The following is a 17,731-nucleotide window of genomic DNA, read 5'->3' as shown; positions in this document are numbered from 1 at the left end:
ATGTCTGTGTATCAGTAAAGCTCTTATCAGGGCAATTGAAAATTAATCATTGCTATTCTTTAAAGAGAAATGTTTAATACTTTTAAAAGTGTTTAGGTGACGAGTTTATTTAAACATAACTAGATTGATCTGTAATAAAATGTATAGTTATTGAAAGTATAAAACTCAAGGATTTAGTGTTATAATATTCAAATGCAAGAACTTTATTTCAAAAATACATATAAAAAGGGAAGAAATCAATAACATAACTGTTATCCAACCTGGAGTTTTTAAAACAATAAAATTCATTCAAGAAGCTCAAACATATCAGAGCAATTGTAAGTAATTTGTATACATATATTTTTATGAGTAAAATATTTTATATCAATTCACATAAACTATGTGAACAACAGCCTCCAAACATGCATTGATGTGGCAAAATGTTATACTTTATCCAAAGCAGTTAGAATAAAAATTAAATGCTTTATATTATGCGCAAACGAACATATAAGTGATAACAGCTGCTATATGACTGGTTCAGAGTTAAGTACACCTAAATAAATGTTAGATTTAATGAAGATGCTTTAAATAAAAAAATCTAATTGATTTTAATTAAATCAAATCTATAAATCTGGAAGTAATATTCAATCCTGGAAAATAAATTTAAAAATTAAGATTAAAAGTCTAATTCATGATTAAATGAATTTAAAAGAAAAAATAGTTTTAGGTGCATCCATAACCACCAAAGCATAATAAAAGTAAAGAAACTATGGAATATCTTTAGGGAGGAGGAGGCGGTGCAGCAGGCTTCAGAAAATGTTCTTGGGATAAAGATTTTCCTCGATTTGAATAGACTGCACCTTGGGAACTCTGTAAAAAGAGAAAAAACACTTAATTTTGTTTTGAATATTTAATAGAAATACTATAACTCAGAAATCAAATGAGATTACATTGTAAAGCATCATTTTAGTTGAAATGCTTTTGAAACACAAAACTGCAGATCACAAACTGAATAAAATGTGTGTGATCTGAGGGCATTTATATTCATTAAACTAGAAAGAATTATAAAAAAATTTATAACTGTTTTGAAACTGAGTTTTCTGAACACTCAATATTTTAAACAAGAAAATATTACTTTTTTTTATTAGCAAGGAATACTGATACATTTATTTCATTGTAAAACATTTTTTTATATGTTTTTCTGTCCTTTTAAAAAGGAAAAAAAATTATCAATGTTAAAATTTTTAACTCTCACACACAATTGATCAAATTAGCCTTTTTCTTATAAAATAATTAGTTTTCTTTTAGTTAAGGTCACATTACTACAAATTCAAATTAGTTATCAATTACAAATATTTTTTGTTAAAATACCATTTGTCGGTAAATCTTTATATGCTTATTTAAACACACAATACACGGGTGTATTTATGGCAAAAAAAAAATTACTATCTGAAATTCTTTTTAATGGATATTTATTTTTAATTAGCCGTGGTGGCGATCATTAATTTTGCCCTATTGGAAGAAAATCTGCTTATTCTACTAAATATAAGCATAAATCAGGAAAATAAAAGAAAGGCCATCATAGTGCTCAAAATAGAAATAACTACAATTGTTATAGAAATAACTACAATTGTTACTAATTTGCTGCAATGTTTTTTGATATGTTAAGGTGCTTTAAAACATTTTTTAAAGCACTTGAGCTTAATACAAATTCACTGTGGCATGATTTTTTTATATGTTGTCAATTGTGATGTCCACTAATCCATATTAGGGATTTGTTTAGAAGTAGAATTACTAAGTCAATTTGTTATCTGTAAAAGATAAAGAATTTAGAGGAATATTTTTAAGAATTTAATGTCATTGTTAATAGGGTTTGTGCCTTTAATTTTGCTTTAATATAAAGTAGAAATAAATTATTAGCATGAAAAATATAATTAAAATTATTTTTAGCTTACAGGTAGAGATTAGGGATGTAATGAATACTAGGCCTTTTTGCTGAATATTCCCTTTGCCAAAAGTATTGTTTGTAAAATTGTTTTGGACGAGTTTTTTTAAGGAGAATTTTAAAGATTTAATAAAAACTAATCTAAAATTGTATTTTTTACAATACGTTATTAAAAATAGTTTTTACACATATTAGTTCTAAAACTTGTTAATTTATATTCTGAAAGACACATAGAAATGAAACTAGATTCGAGAACTTTTTTGTTTTGCTGTTTTGAATAAAACGTTGACAGAGTGTTTCAAATAGACTTTATTCTTTTGTCACTTTTTTCCTGTATGGTAAAAACAGATAACTAGTAACTTAGAAAACTGTGATTCTCCAAGTTACATTTCAGAATTAAGTAAAATTTTTTTCTGCTTCTCTTTTAATTTTTATCAGTGTTTTTAATTACAACAGCATTTTTTAAAAATAGTTTTAAATGAACATTGTTTCATTATGGTCACTTTTTTCAAAAAACATGGCAACGAAAAAAGGTTAAATTAAAATTGTTAGCCTTATATAGATTGTTTAAAAATCAAGAACGAGTTTTGTTTTGGTATCTGTCTTTTTCGTTAAAAAAAAACCAACTTGTTTCTACAGACATTTTTATTGTGACGTGGCATTAGAGGGTCGAATATCAACTTTATTATCCTAAACATTTCTCTGAAATTTGGAATGGAGTGTGAGGAGTGCAGAAAGAAAATGGATCACCCCAAATAACTTTTGATCTCATGATTGGATCTCCACAGTCCAATCATTAGATCTTCGATCAGGAGATCGATCCAATGTTCGGACTCATTGTTATTTTACTTTTTGCGTATTTCACCATATCCCGAGAACTTTTTAAGCAATGAAAAACATTGCACTTATAAATTTTACTAATTATTTTTTATTATTTTATTTAATAATAGTCGAAAAATTTTGAATTGTAAGTTACATAATTTTTTACACCATTTTAAGGTATGTAATTTTACATGGCAAATACAAAATTTGAGAACAATTGGTTGAATAGTTTCTAAGAAATAAAATTTTAAGTATACGACTTTTTAAAATTTGATTTCTGAGGAACTATTCAAACGATTTCGGTTACATTTTGTATTTTTCGCAGTAAAATAGCGTAGTTAAAAAAAAAAACAAAAACATAAAAAATTGCATATTTAACAATTAGAAATTTTTTCAACTATTATTAAATGAATTAATAATAAATATTTACTAAAATTTACTTTTTGCATGGTAATATCTTTTGATTACGAAATTTTATAATTGTGTGCAAAATTTTTTCAGTTCCCTTAAAAAGCTCTACAGATATATAAATATGCAAAAATAACATTATACGAATATGTTCAAAAGAGGTATGTTTGTTCAGAGAAAGTACATTTTGTTTGGTTTTATGACTTAAAATATCATATGCACTAATTAATTAGCATATCTAAAGGTCACCCCTTTGAACCATTCAGATTGAAACCTAGAACATGAAAATCTGATTATTAGTTCAAAAGCTATTCAGTTTTTTTTTAGCTCATTGTACATGCAAGGTATAACACCCATTTTTTTAGATGGTTCAAAAGAATGAGCATTGTCCGATAAAATATTCTTGTATGGCTCTTTTTTATCTGTCAGGAGCTGGATTCATCATTATAAAATTATAATAAATTACTTTTCTTTTCAAATTTAACATTTTGTTTTTAGCTAAATGTTAAACAAATCTGCAGAATTGGGGACAAATTCATAATACACTTACAGTTGATCCTGGAGAGAATACAGGTGGCGGCGACTGGCTGGATAATATAGAAAGCTGAGTCAGACTTTGATTACAGTGATGACAACGATTTGCAGGAGAAGTTGATTCACGACTACCAGATATATTTATGGCTGTATAAAGATAAAAACACAAAACATTTAGATTCATGTTTTTAACTATTTTTTTAAGTGATTAATGAGCACAGATTCAATATCTTCAGAGATTAAATTTTAAAAAAAGAAGAAGCACATTGTAAACAGAATTACCAGCAAAAAGTTTTTAACATTTAAAAAAATTATTTTACAGTAAAAAATATTAAAGTTCTAATTGGCGAGTATCTTGATCATCTATAACTTGAACATAAACATAACGTACTATAACTTCATGATTAAATTTGCTGAAAAATTATATCCATAATATATTTATATTGTCAGGGTTGGCAAGATATTGCTGCAGGTAGAAAAAACCGTCCTGCAAAAACAGGTTTTTGTTAAGCAAAGTGGCAAAAACCTATATTTTCCAAGATGAGAGGACAAAAACACATTTTTGATACAAAATTATTCTTAAAATTGAAATATATACTATAAATATACATAATTAAAAAAAAATTAACAAAATTATTAATCCATAATTAAATCATAATGTATTAATATATCATTTTAGTAGTTTAAAACATTATTGATCGAAAAATTAGTGATTATTCTCTTTTTTCCAGTGAAATTAACTTATTTTAAATTAATATAACTATAATTTAAAGCATAAAATATCTATCAACATGTGTAGTTAATTAAAATATACAAGTATCAATGCAATTTTTAAATTCGCGCAAATTCAATACTTTATTCATCATTTAGTAAAAATATATTTATTTACGGATTCTAAAATGAAAAGAGGTCAAAAACGTAATCTTTTAAAAATTATTACCCTTACATTATTAATATTTAAAAAATAATTTTCACATGTAACATATCAAAATTATTATGATCGATTTAAATTTGCTTCAAGTATTTTGTAATAATATTTAATCAGCAATTTAGATAATTTGGTTTTTGTTGATTTTTACCACTGTCCTGGCAAGAAAACCCTTTTGCCAGCAAAAACTGCTACTCTGTCACAAAACATTATATAATAGTAATTAAATTCAAATTTTCAGTGCCCTTAATCATCAATTGAATTCTTAGGCTGCGCGCAAACAGCTTTTTTGTTCCTCAAGGAAATTTAACACCACCACAAAATTTATAAGCTACAAAACGCTTGTGGTTGCCCCCTTTTAAATGGTGGACACTTCGCAGAGAGGGAGATAAGGATTGATAGATGAAGTGTATTAGAATGCAGAAAGCCTTATCTTAACAATTTGTTCTTGAGGAATATAACATTTCTTTGTGGGGTATCTATTTTATTGAGGAACAAAAAAGCTGTTTGCGCTCAGCCTTATGACTGTTCTCACATGCACGCTACTGTTAGAGTTGCATACTAAATGATAACGAAAAAGCAAACTAATATTATTGTCAATGCTTCTTATTTTACTTATAGTCAACTATGAGTTTTCTAAATATCTCAAATAACAATATATTTGTGAATTATAAATAAGATAGATATAATGCGTATATAAAAAAAGAAAAATCTAACCTGGACTATGCTGATTGGAAGACAAAGACGGATGATTCAATGGAACTGGACTAGGCACAGATCTGGAACTAATGTGACCACATGTTGACATTTCATTGAATTGCCTTTAAAAAAATTTACTCATTTAATTTAAAGGTGAATCTTGTACGATAATTTATACTACTAGAATGAGGTGTAACATTCAATATTCAATATATTGAGAACAAAAAATTCTCTAATCCACAGATGTCACTTATTAACAGGGTCCAAGCGAAGCATTCACGATCTTGCCAAATGCGATACAATCGTAAATTCGGCAAAAAAAAAATTGTGTTTTGGCGAATGTCTTTTTCTATTAAAAAAATATATATACATTGCCCTAAATCCCAGGAAAAAAAATGAAAGGGAATTTTCTGAACAAATCCTATATATTTTTTTAATTTGATAACAGTAATTTCTGTCAGATATGTGGCATAAGTAATTAGAATTATATTATGTCCAGATAATATAAAAAGAGAGATTATGTAAACATGAGAAAACTAGAGCAAAACACAGAATGTATTGACGGATCTCGCAATATTATGAGACAAATTTTTTCCTACAGTTTGTGTCAATAAAACAGATTATGTGGTAGCAAGATGCATATTATCATCCATATATTTTCTCCTGACAATAATATAATGTTGCCTGAGGTTTATCCTCATATTACTGGTCGAGATTAAAAATTTACCAAAAATTAATAAGTTTTTCATCCTCTTTCATTCATTGCTTCTTTACTCCTGCAAAATGATTCTTGATTTGAATTTGTATTTAACAAAATTATTCAATTTATAGTAAATTTGTATTCTGATTTGAAATTTACTATGTTAAAAAAATCAATCATAAGAAATTTTAAGATTTGGGTATTGGCTAAGAATTTTGAAATTTACTAGCTTATAATCTAAAGTGACTAGACTAAATGATTAGACTTCTTTTTTGTATAGCTTCTTTTGGTGTAGCTAGATAGAATAGTTTACCACAAACAATGAATTGCCAAGTAGACATTTCCATTTGTTAAAAGCATTTGCAGTTCATTTTTATTGAACTGATATTAAGTAAACCACAATAGCCCAGGACTATTCTTTTCTTTGCTTATTCCAAAAATCCACGAACACTATCAAGCAAGGGCTTAGTTTCACAGCATTTAATTTCTTTTTAAATACAATGTGTACATTTCCTATTTGAAATATATGTTTTTCACCATTTGAAAAACTGATAGATGGCAGTTAATTTAGTTATTATCAAGAAATATTTACAACTATGTCATCAATTAATTTAATACAGTACAGAACCCGTTATCCGGAAATCAGAAAACTGGAACGAAATTCGATAAATTTTCCCGCCATTTTTTAAACAAAATTTTTTTTTCCTTATAAGATTTTAGGATTTTTCTTTCTTTTTTGAAAGATGTTCACCTTACCATCATTTTGGAAATAATCATTAGTGTATTACTTCATCGTTTTTTCTTCTTTTCAAGATTATTTCCTAAAAAAAATTTTTTTTTTTAGTTGGGTTTAACAATAAAAAAACTGCTTTTTGTAGCGATTCAGAAAACCGTAAAAATCAGTTATCCGGAATAGTGATGGTCCCGATCGTTCCGGATAATCGGTTCCCTACTGTATTACACAAAAATATTTTTTATTCTGTTGGGGTCAGTATCCAATATACGAGGGTTGTCCATAAAGTAAGGTTCCCAAGGAGCTGCGGATGCTAGGAACGCTGTTAGGCGGGATTTGGCGAGACTGGCATGAAGCTTAGCTCCCTTTCTCCCAGTTCCCGCCCCGGTGAGCTGTCTACAACATTCATTCTTGTCTTGGTAGCCGTGAAAGATGGAGCTCTCATTTGTTTCTCCCGCCAGGTGCGAATTACGCTCTGTGATTAATTTTTTGTGTGCAAAAAACGTTCCTCCGGTGGACATTCATTCCGAACTGTGTGAGGTGTACGGGGAAAAGTGTATGAATGTGCAACATGTCTGCAAATGGTGTAGAGACGAACAACGTTCTGGCCGGGCATCGTTTTCGGACAAAGCGATTGCGAAAGTGGAAGAAGCAATGCTGAAAGATCGAAGGGTAACTATTCGGAACCTCAGCGAGATGATCCCTGATGTCAGCGAGTCCTGCATTCACAACATTTTGAGAGACCGCTTAGGATATGCCAAGGTTTGTGCAAGGTCGGTCCCGAAAATGCTGACGGATGACAACAAACGGCAACGTCCACACACCGCCCGTGCCATAACTGTTCTCATCAACAGATTTGGATGGAATACTGTCACACACCCCCTTACAGCCCAGACTTGTCCCCCAGTGATTATTGCCTCTTCTCTGAATTAAATAAACACTTGGGAGGGACGCATTTCACAACCGAGGAAGAACTGAAAGAAGAGGTTTCAAGTTATCTTCGCGTCGCGGCGGCAGAATTCTACGACTTAGGCATAAAGAAGATGGTACACCACATGCAAAAATGCATTGATCTAAACGCCAATTACGTCAAAAAATAGAGGGAAGTCTAAGCTTTCCAAACATATATTATTCAATGCCAATAAACATATTTTTCATTGTAAAAATTCGTTGGGAACCTTATTTTATGGACAACCCTCGTATCAGGGGTGGCCAAACTGCGGCTCTTTGAAGGATTATTTGTGGCTCTCGATAAACGTACCCGACTTCCCTTTTCATTTTTGCGCTATTATATTCAAAAAAAATTATTATACGGAAAGAACGTGTTTCAAAACGTCTTTTAAGTTACTGACAACAAATATGAAAGACTAAGTGCAACATTGTAACAAATTTCATTTCCGTTCAAGCAGTGTTTTCATCGCAGGAAAAAAATGGGTGAGAATTTCTCACTCTTTCTCAAAAACAGGGTGAGATTTCAGAAAGTTAAGTAAGAATTCTAAAAATTAAAAAAAAAAAAAAAAAAAAAACGCAAAGAAGCTTGGAAAAAAATCATTTCTTTAATAATAATACATTTTTAACATTTTCTAATTTTTAAAGCATTGAATATTTTTGCTGCACATCATATGGAAAATGTTCTACGTCTACTTTTTCATCAGCTTTTCTCATTAGGTTGCTCAAATGCGCATTTGTTTCGTTTTAATCGTTTCTACCCACATTTGTTTCATTTTCATTTGTCCGTTTCGGAGTAGAAGATATTGCCTTTACAAGGTATTTGTCCATCTTACATTAATGCGCAAAAATTTAAACGTCTTACATGAAGAAACCTTACCTAAGTTTAAACACGTGGTTTTAACGTAGGTGTAGGTGGTTTTAACGTCAGAGAAATTCGTTCTGAAAGAGGTTCCGAGAGATGGTGTTCTGTTGTTCGAAAAGGTTCTGAACAATATTGGTAAATGGAGAAGCTAGATAATGGGGCAGATGTTAAAAATAATGAAAGATCCAGGAAGAAAAGTGAAACGGATTTTATTCTAAATGGCGCAATGACAATTTTTTTCAAAATGCGAGAAATTCGCGAATTTTGAAATTGGTTTATAGAATGCGCAAATTTCTCGCGGTAATCATCTTTTAATGCGAGAAAAGAAAAAAATATGCGAGATTCTCGCGTTGTAGTGAAAACACTGGTTCAAGTTAAGAATGATATGACTCATCGAAAACTGCGCGAACGAACATAAACAGATTTCAAGGCTTGAAATATTTTAAATCATCTCTTGATTCTGTTCTGAATCCACTTGAAATTAACATAATTCAAGGTGAGTGTTTTCCATTTCCAATATAATTATGACCCAGAAAGCATCTGGAGAATTAGAATTGATAGAGATGCAGGAAGATCAAACTCTACAATTAAAATATAAGTCGACGTCGATTACTGAATTTTGGAAATTTGTACCAGAAGGCTGCTTGTCGAATTATTTCAATATTCGGAACAACGTACATATATGAATAATTTTATTCCACTTTAAAATTCGTGAAATCCAAACACCGATCAGTATTAACTAACCAGCATCTCAAAGAATTACTGAGAAGTGCTACAGTCACCAATTATTCACCAATTTTTAAAGAATCATCAAGAAGTAAAATAAATGTGTTTAATATTTAAATTCAATACACTTATTTTGTACTTTTATTTATATGTATTCAATAAATATAATTTCTGTAAAAAAAATTTTTTAATGTCTTTTTTGCATACCTTTTAAATACGTATTTAGCAGCGGCTCGCGAAAAATTTCAAATTTTGAAAAATGCCTCGACTATCAAGAAGCTTGATCATCCCTGCAATATATATACAGTGAAATCTCATGTTATGGACACTCCAACAAAATGGACACCTCTCAATACATACATATTTTAAATTCTTAATGAATCTTCTATGAATAAACAATTACGGACATTCAATAAAAATTCGACACTCCCTTTACCGGATACGGACAGTCATTTTTGCCGGAAACACTATTTTCTATCTCTTCAAACCAGACACCATTTTTTTCTTCAAATTTAATAATAATAAAAAAAATTATTCCAGCTTTAAATTCCAAGAAAACAAAATACAACTTTAAACCATTTTAAAGCATGTAAATTTTTTGCCTTATCCATAACTAAGAATATTGATAAGCTATTTCACTTCTAAAGAATCAATCTATCTCCTGTCACTTTGTCTTATCTTTGCAAAGAAAGGAGAGAAAATGATACTGCTCATATGAAATAATTAAGACAGTGGCATCTTATGATCTTTTCATCAGGATGACACAGGTTATAAGACCTCACAAGCTGAAATGGCATCTTAAATGCTCTCAATGCTTTTTACCCACTGAAAATTTCTTTAATTTTCTTATCAACTTAAAGACTGTATTTAACACAGCTGGGTTAAAAAAAAAGGGGAACAGAAATATAGTCTTTCAGGTGTTCATATAAATGAAACATTTATTCAGACCCTCGATAGATGATCAATGGTGAATATATCAACTCCATAGGTCCTTGTTCCTTACAGGCATGCATTGCTTTATTTTTTCTGTGAATTGTGGGAGATTTAATTTCAAGGAGGTATCTTAACCACTATTAATTATTCCATTAACCATTTTTCCTATCAAGTGATGGGTAGGTATTAGGGTTGAACACCTAATAATTGAAATCGACTGAGGACTAAAAGCTCCTATTCGGTATCCTATGACTAACTTGAATATTTGCGTTAATAGAAAAATTATATTAATTTATCTGTAGCTACATCTAGAATTATGTATTTATGTAAAGAGAAAAATATATTTTAAAGGTTAAATAAATATCCTTCTAGATAGTTATTGTAGATTATTTAATTATTTCTATATCATTGAAAATATTCCAAAAAAAATTACTGTGTTAAACTTCGTTATTTGGGTACCTTTCTCATAAACGGACAATTTTTTTGGACTCAAGAGTGTCCTCTTAACAGAGTTTTCATTGTATATATATTTGTAATTACAATAACTAGTTTTCTGAAGAAAAAAAAATTCATGAAATTTTCCAGTTAACATCATCATTCAGTTTCGAGAGGGAAAAAAAATTATGGCTTTTTTAAGTCAAGAAAATTTAATTATTAGAAGAAAATTGAATTGAATTTAATTTAATTGAAGAATGCCATTGTGTAATTTTAGAGTTATAGATTAGAATCAAATTTAAGAAGCGCACCTTTCTTCGTCCATTTCTAGACTAGATTCACTTTCAGACAAATGGCGGCAAAGAGCCTCTCGACGGTCAACTTCCATTTGCAAACGTCTTTGAAGTCTTATATTTTCATCCTTTACGTTTTTTTCTTCCATAGCAAATTGGGCCATTTTTTCAGAATCTGGATGGGGAAAAAAATCATGTTATATAATAACTTCCAGTTTTCATGGGATATATCATGATACAGCAAATGGTTTTTAGAATGATCAACTATTAATTACACACAGCTTGCAATATAGTGATAGAAACATTAAACCTAATTGCTATTCCATAGAACAGAATTTTTTTTTTAATACTACAGAAATCTAGATCCATTTATTACAACTGGGAACATACAAATTTGTAACCTTAGGGTTCAAAGAATACCTTTTTGGGAACTAATGCAATGCTATTTTAGAATCCAATAAGATGTTAAACTTATTTATTCAAAAATAGCACTCAAAAATTAAACATTTCTGGGGTTCCAAATCAAAAATTCATTGCAATTTGAAAAATTTCAAATCAAATATTGAAAGTTGATAAGCAGTATTTTTTTTAACATTATTTTACTGGTAGCATTTTTTAATAATAGGAAAAAAATTAAACATTTAGTGGCTTCATGAAGTTAAGTTATAACTTCTTTACAATTAAACATCTTGAATCTAATCATTTCTATTTTTTTTATAAATTTTTATACAGGACGAAAGAAGCAGATAGTACTTAATGATTTAAATTTTAATGTTGTTGGCAATGCTATGTTATTAGGTAGCACAGGTAACAAAATTAAAAAAAAATGTCTTACGTTCTTGCTGAGCATTTAAAAGCTGCATCTTTAGTTTAGCAACTTCACTTCTCAAATGTTGAACATGCAAAGTTAAGTTAGCAGCAGTGTCACCTTTATTGATATCTCTAGGAGATGGTGGAGCTGAAACTGGTTGTTCTAGCTTCTCTTGTAACATCCTAAGTCAAATAAATAAATTTTAAAGAAATAAACTATATGATAAACTATAATGCATCTGAAATTATTTAAAAGTGAATTTGATATTTAATGTTCTTATCAAGACAAAGTTTTGGAGCATTCATAAAAATTGTGTTTTTTTTTTAGCACACCCTGCTTTCAATTTATATTTGACTTTTTCTTCCTATAATTTTAAAACACATGTGACTTTTTATATAGATTTTTTTAAAATTTATTGATTGCTATTATTGCACACATATAAACTATTTTAATTAATTTAATTGTTATATATGTCTGTCGATTGAAAATGTATGTTATGACACATATGAATTATTTTAAACACTATTAAAAAATAAACAAAACCAATCAATATATAAATAATAGACATTCAACTTAGAACATAAAAATATGAGTTGGATAAATTATCTTTATTTATTTGAAAATTTTCGGTTTATTACTTTAAATTTTTTACATTTAAAAATTCATGACATTGTTTCACAAGAAAATTTCCTTGTTTTGATTTATTATATACTAATATGACTAAATTGAAACAAAGAACACAATGTATTTTAAAACTGCTTTTCATTAAACCGAAATAAGAAACTTCCTAACCTTTTTTCAGCTTCTAATTTATCCATACGCTTCCATAGCTTATTGACGAGAGCTTCTTGCTCTTGTTCTAAAGTGTTTTCTAACTCCACTTTTTCTCGACGTAGTTGTTCCAAGTTATGTTGCTTAGCTTGAGTTTGAGCCTCAAGTTTTTCTATTTTTCTCATAAGTTTATTGACTAAAGCTTCTTGCTCATGTTCAAGTGTCTGCTCTAAGTGAACCTTTTCTTGACGAAGCTAATAAATAAATAAATAAAAATGTGAAATAAATTTTTTGTGGTAAAATCACTAAAGAAATCAATTGTGAAGTAAAATACAGATAAATCCAGTTTTTACATAAAAAAAAAAGTTAAAAGAATCATAATTTCATTTTGTGAACAATCAATATTTAATGCTAAAGGTGATATAGGGATAAACCATCTAAGGTAGGGGTGTACAACCTATGACCTGAGGGCCACATGCAGCCCGCAGACTGTTGATGCGTGGCCCACGGGAAATTCAGGACACAATAAAAAATTTCTTTTAATTTGGTTTTTGTTTGAACATTACAAATTTTCTTTTATTAAATATTTAAATCAAATTTAGAGTACTCTATAAAATTCGTACTTTTTTGCACTTTCATTCCATAAGCTTCTTTTTGGTTAGAATTTATATCCCCTCCTCCCAAATATTTATGTTATATATATATATATATATATATATATATTGTGAAAAAGTTTTTTGAAAAATGTATCAGTTTTTTTAGTTTTAATTAAATTCAAATAATTAAAAGTATTTAGTTTTCTGCTGATATGTTAAGTTTACTGATAAAAATATTTGTTGCTTAGAACAGTAAAGTTTAGATAAAAATTATCATGTTTGCTGCTAACATGACTAAATATGAGTGTGGCCCTTCATTAATCTATGTGCACTGCAAGTGGCCCTTCATTAATCTATGTGCACTGCAAGTGGCCCTTCACTCAAAAAATTGTGCACCTCTAATCTAAGGATTAAGAAAATAATATGCAATGAGTAGTTCTGAATCCTAAATCCTGGATTCCTGCAGGTTTGGAAAATAAATTATTCTGTATAATAGGTCTACGGAAAACAAAGATAAAAACACAAGTTGAACTTTAATGATGAACATCAGTATTTAAATCATATATTGTCTACAATAAAATATTATTTTAGTTTTAGCTAAAAGATATTTAATTACCCAAAGAATATTAAGTACTATCTACCTTTAGTGACCAACTTGGTCATCAGACAAAATTATTTTGTATAACATTAAAACTTTAATGATATGCATGCATCACACAACTGTGTTAAATTATTCTAATTCTTCAACCGCCCGGTCAATCGTAGGACCTTAATTAGTTTTAAACAATATATTAACCAAATTTTTTCACCATCTAGCTGTTGCGTACATGGAAATACATTGATTTCAATTTTAGCTATTTTCGGGAGATATCTGCATTCAATGCAAAACATGTATTGAACTTTAGTATTAATTTAAAATCTGTCTGGCAGCCACTAAATTTCACAAACCACTATAAGTACGAGTTTCGGACATTAAAACACAGTAGGCAACAGAATTGAAAATATTTTATATTAAATAATGCAGATTTGAATTTTTTTAATGGCAGTAAATTTGCATTTGTTTTTAGCACAAGTACAACATACTGCATTGAAAAACAGTGTAAATAGAAGCTAGTATTGCGACCATTATGGAGGTAAGTTCGTATAATGTACTTCTTGCAGGGATGAGAGTAGTCAGAAAGTAAAAAAGAGGAAATCCGAAAATATATATATATATATATATATAACCAAAATTTTGACAAAAAAGTGCGATTTTTAAACTTGTAATCCATGCGATTATAAATCCCGATATGAGGCTTTTAAATCACGTGAATAAGAAACTCTACATCGAATTTAAAAAATGCGAGAATACAAATCATGATGCGTAATTTTTAGATCACGATGCATAATTTTTAAATCGCGCGATATATACAACCGCAAAAACGAATCACGACATTGGATTTTAAGCTCGCGTGAATACGAATTGCTACATAGGGCTTTAAAAACTCGTTTAAAAAAATCACGATATTGGATTTTTAAATCTTGTAAATAAGAATTATAATGCACGATATTTAAATAGCGTAAATAAGAATCGCAATGCGCAACTTTTAAATCAGGTAAATACGAAAATCGATGATTGATATTAAAATCGCGTGAATAAGAATCGAGATATTTGCAGAGTCCGGACTTGGGATTTCTAGAAGGCTTGTTTGTATTGTTTTGCATAGACATAATAAATAAAAATTTACAAGATTAATTGAATGAGCAAATAAATATTTTCACCCCAAATCCACCTCTATTTTTTTTCTCTATTTTTGTTTGTTTTCACGCCAGAATACAAGAAGCAGCGACGTCTGAATTACCAAAATACGAGCTATCCTGCGGACGGATAAAAAATACGGAAAATCTTATTTTCTGTGCTTGAAATCGGAGAAAATAGCTCATATAAGAAAAAAATGCAGAAGGGTTAGCAGCTAGGACGTAGTTTGAATTTTCTGTTTATCTTTGAAAATCGTAAATAAATATAATTATTTTACTTCAAGGACTGAATTTTCAAAAAAAAAAAAAAAAAAACGGGATATTTAAATAATAAAAAAAACTTTTAGATAATCGGAGTTCTTTGTAAAAAGGCTGAAATTCGAGAGACAAAAGCGAAAAAAATCTCATCCCTGTATAAAGGTCAACCAGGAGTTTTATCCCAAGCAAATGATTTTTAGAGAAACTTCAGAGGGAGGAATGAGGACTTCAATAATTTCGCTCCGCGGAAAATTAAATTCCTCATAAAATATTTTAACTTGTGCAAACAAAATTTTCCGCGGAAATTAGCGGAAAAAATGGAAAAATCTGAAAAAAAGCGGAAATCCGCGGAAGAATCTCATCCCTGTTCTTGAAAATGAATCACTAGAAAAAAAAAGCAAAATTGTGTGTGATTAAATAGAAAAGTAAAAATGTTTTAATTATTTACAAGCTCAAATTATATTTATAAAAACATTTATTTATTTGAAAGTTTTTTTTCTAAAAACGTTTATTTGGAAGAAGAAAAAGAAGAAACATTCAAAAAGATCTCTCTTAGTAATATTTTTCAATATCATTAATGGTGTTCAATTTACAATACTTGTATCAATTGAATTAATAGAATTATCATACAAATTTTAAGGAGAACATGAAAAGTTTAAGGCACCTTATAAATATATTGAAAGAAAAGCACACTAAATTAGGTTAATTTAATACATAAGTTAGTATAATAAATAACAGACAAACTGAAATAACTAATTTAAAATCTAAAAGGATAATTCATGAAACTTTTTAATTTTTATAAAATAAATTGAGAAAATTTATGCAAACCTGGGACAACTTTCTAAATAAATCATTGGTCAAACATTCTTCTTCTTGCTCATAATTAATTGCTAATGCCTCTTGCTCCTTCTTTAAGGCTTGGATTTTCTTTAAAAGAGTGTTACTAATGTATTCCTCTTCTTGCTCAGCTTTAGCTTGCTAATAAATGAAAACAAAATACATCAAACAACTGAAATTAAAAGCAAATTTAAATCTATTTAATAAATAAAAAAAGTTCAGTTAATTGAAATTTTGCACAATTTTTACATGGTGACACAAGTTTTGAATATCACTAAATACAGACAAGAAAGAATAGACAACTGTATGTATCGTGGCCTGCTTTAACCTATTTATTATATCCTTTGAATACCAATTGATATTATTTTGTTTTTCAGATTTCTAATAAATGAATATGTTTGAATATTCTTAATAAAAAAAATTGAAATGTTAATTATATAAAATTTTTAAGCATCAAGAATTATCAGGAAAACAAGATTTATAGAAACTTTGCACTAAACATATTTCTTATAATAAATTAAAGGAAATCTCATCCAGCTCTAAATAAATCTCATAATAAGAGCTAAAATTTCTAGAAGCTAGTCATTTTCCCAAACAATTTTTTGAGCATGCTAATTAGTTATTGAAAACATAAACTAACCAACTGTTTCGCAAAATATTATAATGATTACTTTAAATACATAACTTTTTCATAGAGAAATAGGTTTTTCTTCAGGAAAAGCAACAAGCATAAGGACATTTTCAGTTGACAAAAACGAACAGCCAGTACAGGAAAAAATCAACAACATAAGTTTAAATGAAAATTAGAGCACACTTTTAAAATTACTGAACACTGTGCTTTAAAATTACATAAGAAATTTAAAAGTACTAATATTTTAAGAAAATGTTATAATAAAAAAAAAAATTTGAGATTGCATATATCTACACGCTTTTTTTTTTTAAAAAAAATTGTAAGTTCAAAATCTATTTTACACCTTGGAGATTGTAGTTGGGGCGACAGATCACGAATATCCCCCTTAAACAGTAAAATTTAAAATCTGTAAAGAATTTCAATCTTCCAGATTTCCCCCCAAAAATCATCAATTTCCTGTCTTTTTCAGACACTCTTAAACTTTAAAGAACGAAAAATTTGGAAGACAAAAACTTTTTTTACAGCCTTCTTGTTTAGAGACAATTACGATAATCAAGGGGGGCATATAGACACGTTTAAAATATCACTATAATTTGATGACCTTATTCATCTATGAAATACTGAAAAGCTAAAGGACGCACATTAAACGCACCTTATCAACAGATGCGAAACCTGAAACAATGTTAGAAATAAATATAATTCGAAACATTTAGATTTTTATTGTCTGTATAGACTTACTATGTTAACGCTAACTTGTCGCAGATATTTATTTTCTTCCTGCAAACTCTTAATTCTAAATTTATAAGTTTCAAGCTCAAGCTTAAGAACTTTATTTTCTTGCTGTAGAGATTCAATTCGTTTTTGAAACTGTTCTCTAGTTAATGAAATAGGAATTGTACATAATCCATCCACTGAACTGCTGTCGCTTTCACTAGCGCTATCCGCCATGTCTCTGGTCAAATTTCAACAAGATAAACACATTTTATAACAATTACAGCTTTTGTTTTTAAACTGCAATAGAACACACATTTAAAAGGTCAAATCATAAATTTTTTTAAAACAATTTATTTATTATTAAACGATACATCAATAACAAACCGCGAAGTATTGTTATAATATAGATAATATATTTAACTAGAAAA

The 17,731-nt window shown here is 28.7% G+C and overlaps 1 protein-coding gene across 1 annotated transcript; it reads right to left on the bottom strand.

Annotated features, from left to right (window-relative positions):
- Window positions 1–172: 172 nt before the first annotated feature.
- LOC107449439 (coiled-coil domain-containing protein 6) lies at window positions 173–17,674 on the bottom strand. The gene is made up of 8 exons (XM_016064956.4): window positions 17,328–17,674; window positions 15,950–16,099; window positions 12,552–12,784; window positions 11,784–11,941; window positions 10,967–11,123; window positions 5,334–5,437; window positions 3,705–3,835; window positions 173–849 (listed from the first exon to the last, which is right to left on the bottom strand). Exons 1-8 carry the CDS (start codon window positions 17,535–17,537, stop codon window positions 760–762), a joined length of 1,233 nt encoding a protein of 410 aa, XP_015920442.1. The 5' UTR covers window positions 17,538–17,674; the 3' UTR covers window positions 173–759.
- Between the last annotated feature and the right edge of the window lie 57 nt (window positions 17,675–17,731).

This window comes from Parasteatoda tepidariorum, chromosome 1, assembly GCF_982258835.1.
Source record: "Parasteatoda tepidariorum strain Cologne lab strain chromosome 1, Ptep-v5.0, whole genome shotgun sequence".
Lineage (NCBI taxonomy): Eukaryota > Metazoa > Arthropoda > Arachnida > Araneae > Theridiidae > Parasteatoda > Parasteatoda tepidariorum.
Note: the sequence above shows the minus strand (reverse complement) of the source record. Positions and strands in the feature narration are given on the sequence as shown.

What these genes read in the sequence shown, in the direction of transcription:
- LOC107449439 (XM_016064956.4), bottom strand. Translation starts at nt 17,537, where the DNA reads ATGGCGGATAGCGCTAGTGAAAGCGACAGCAGTTCAGTGGATGGATTA. An exon ending in AAATTAGAAGCTGAAAAAAG is followed by an intron (nt 11,942 to 12,551) that starts GTTAGGAAGTTT and finishes TATTTGACTTAG; the next exon opens with GATGTTACAAGAGAAGCTAG. An exon ending in CTAGAAATGGACGAAGAAAG is followed by an intron (nt 5,438 to 10,966) that starts GTGCGCTTCTTA and finishes ATTTTTTTAAAG; the next exon opens with GCAATTCAATGAAATGTCAA.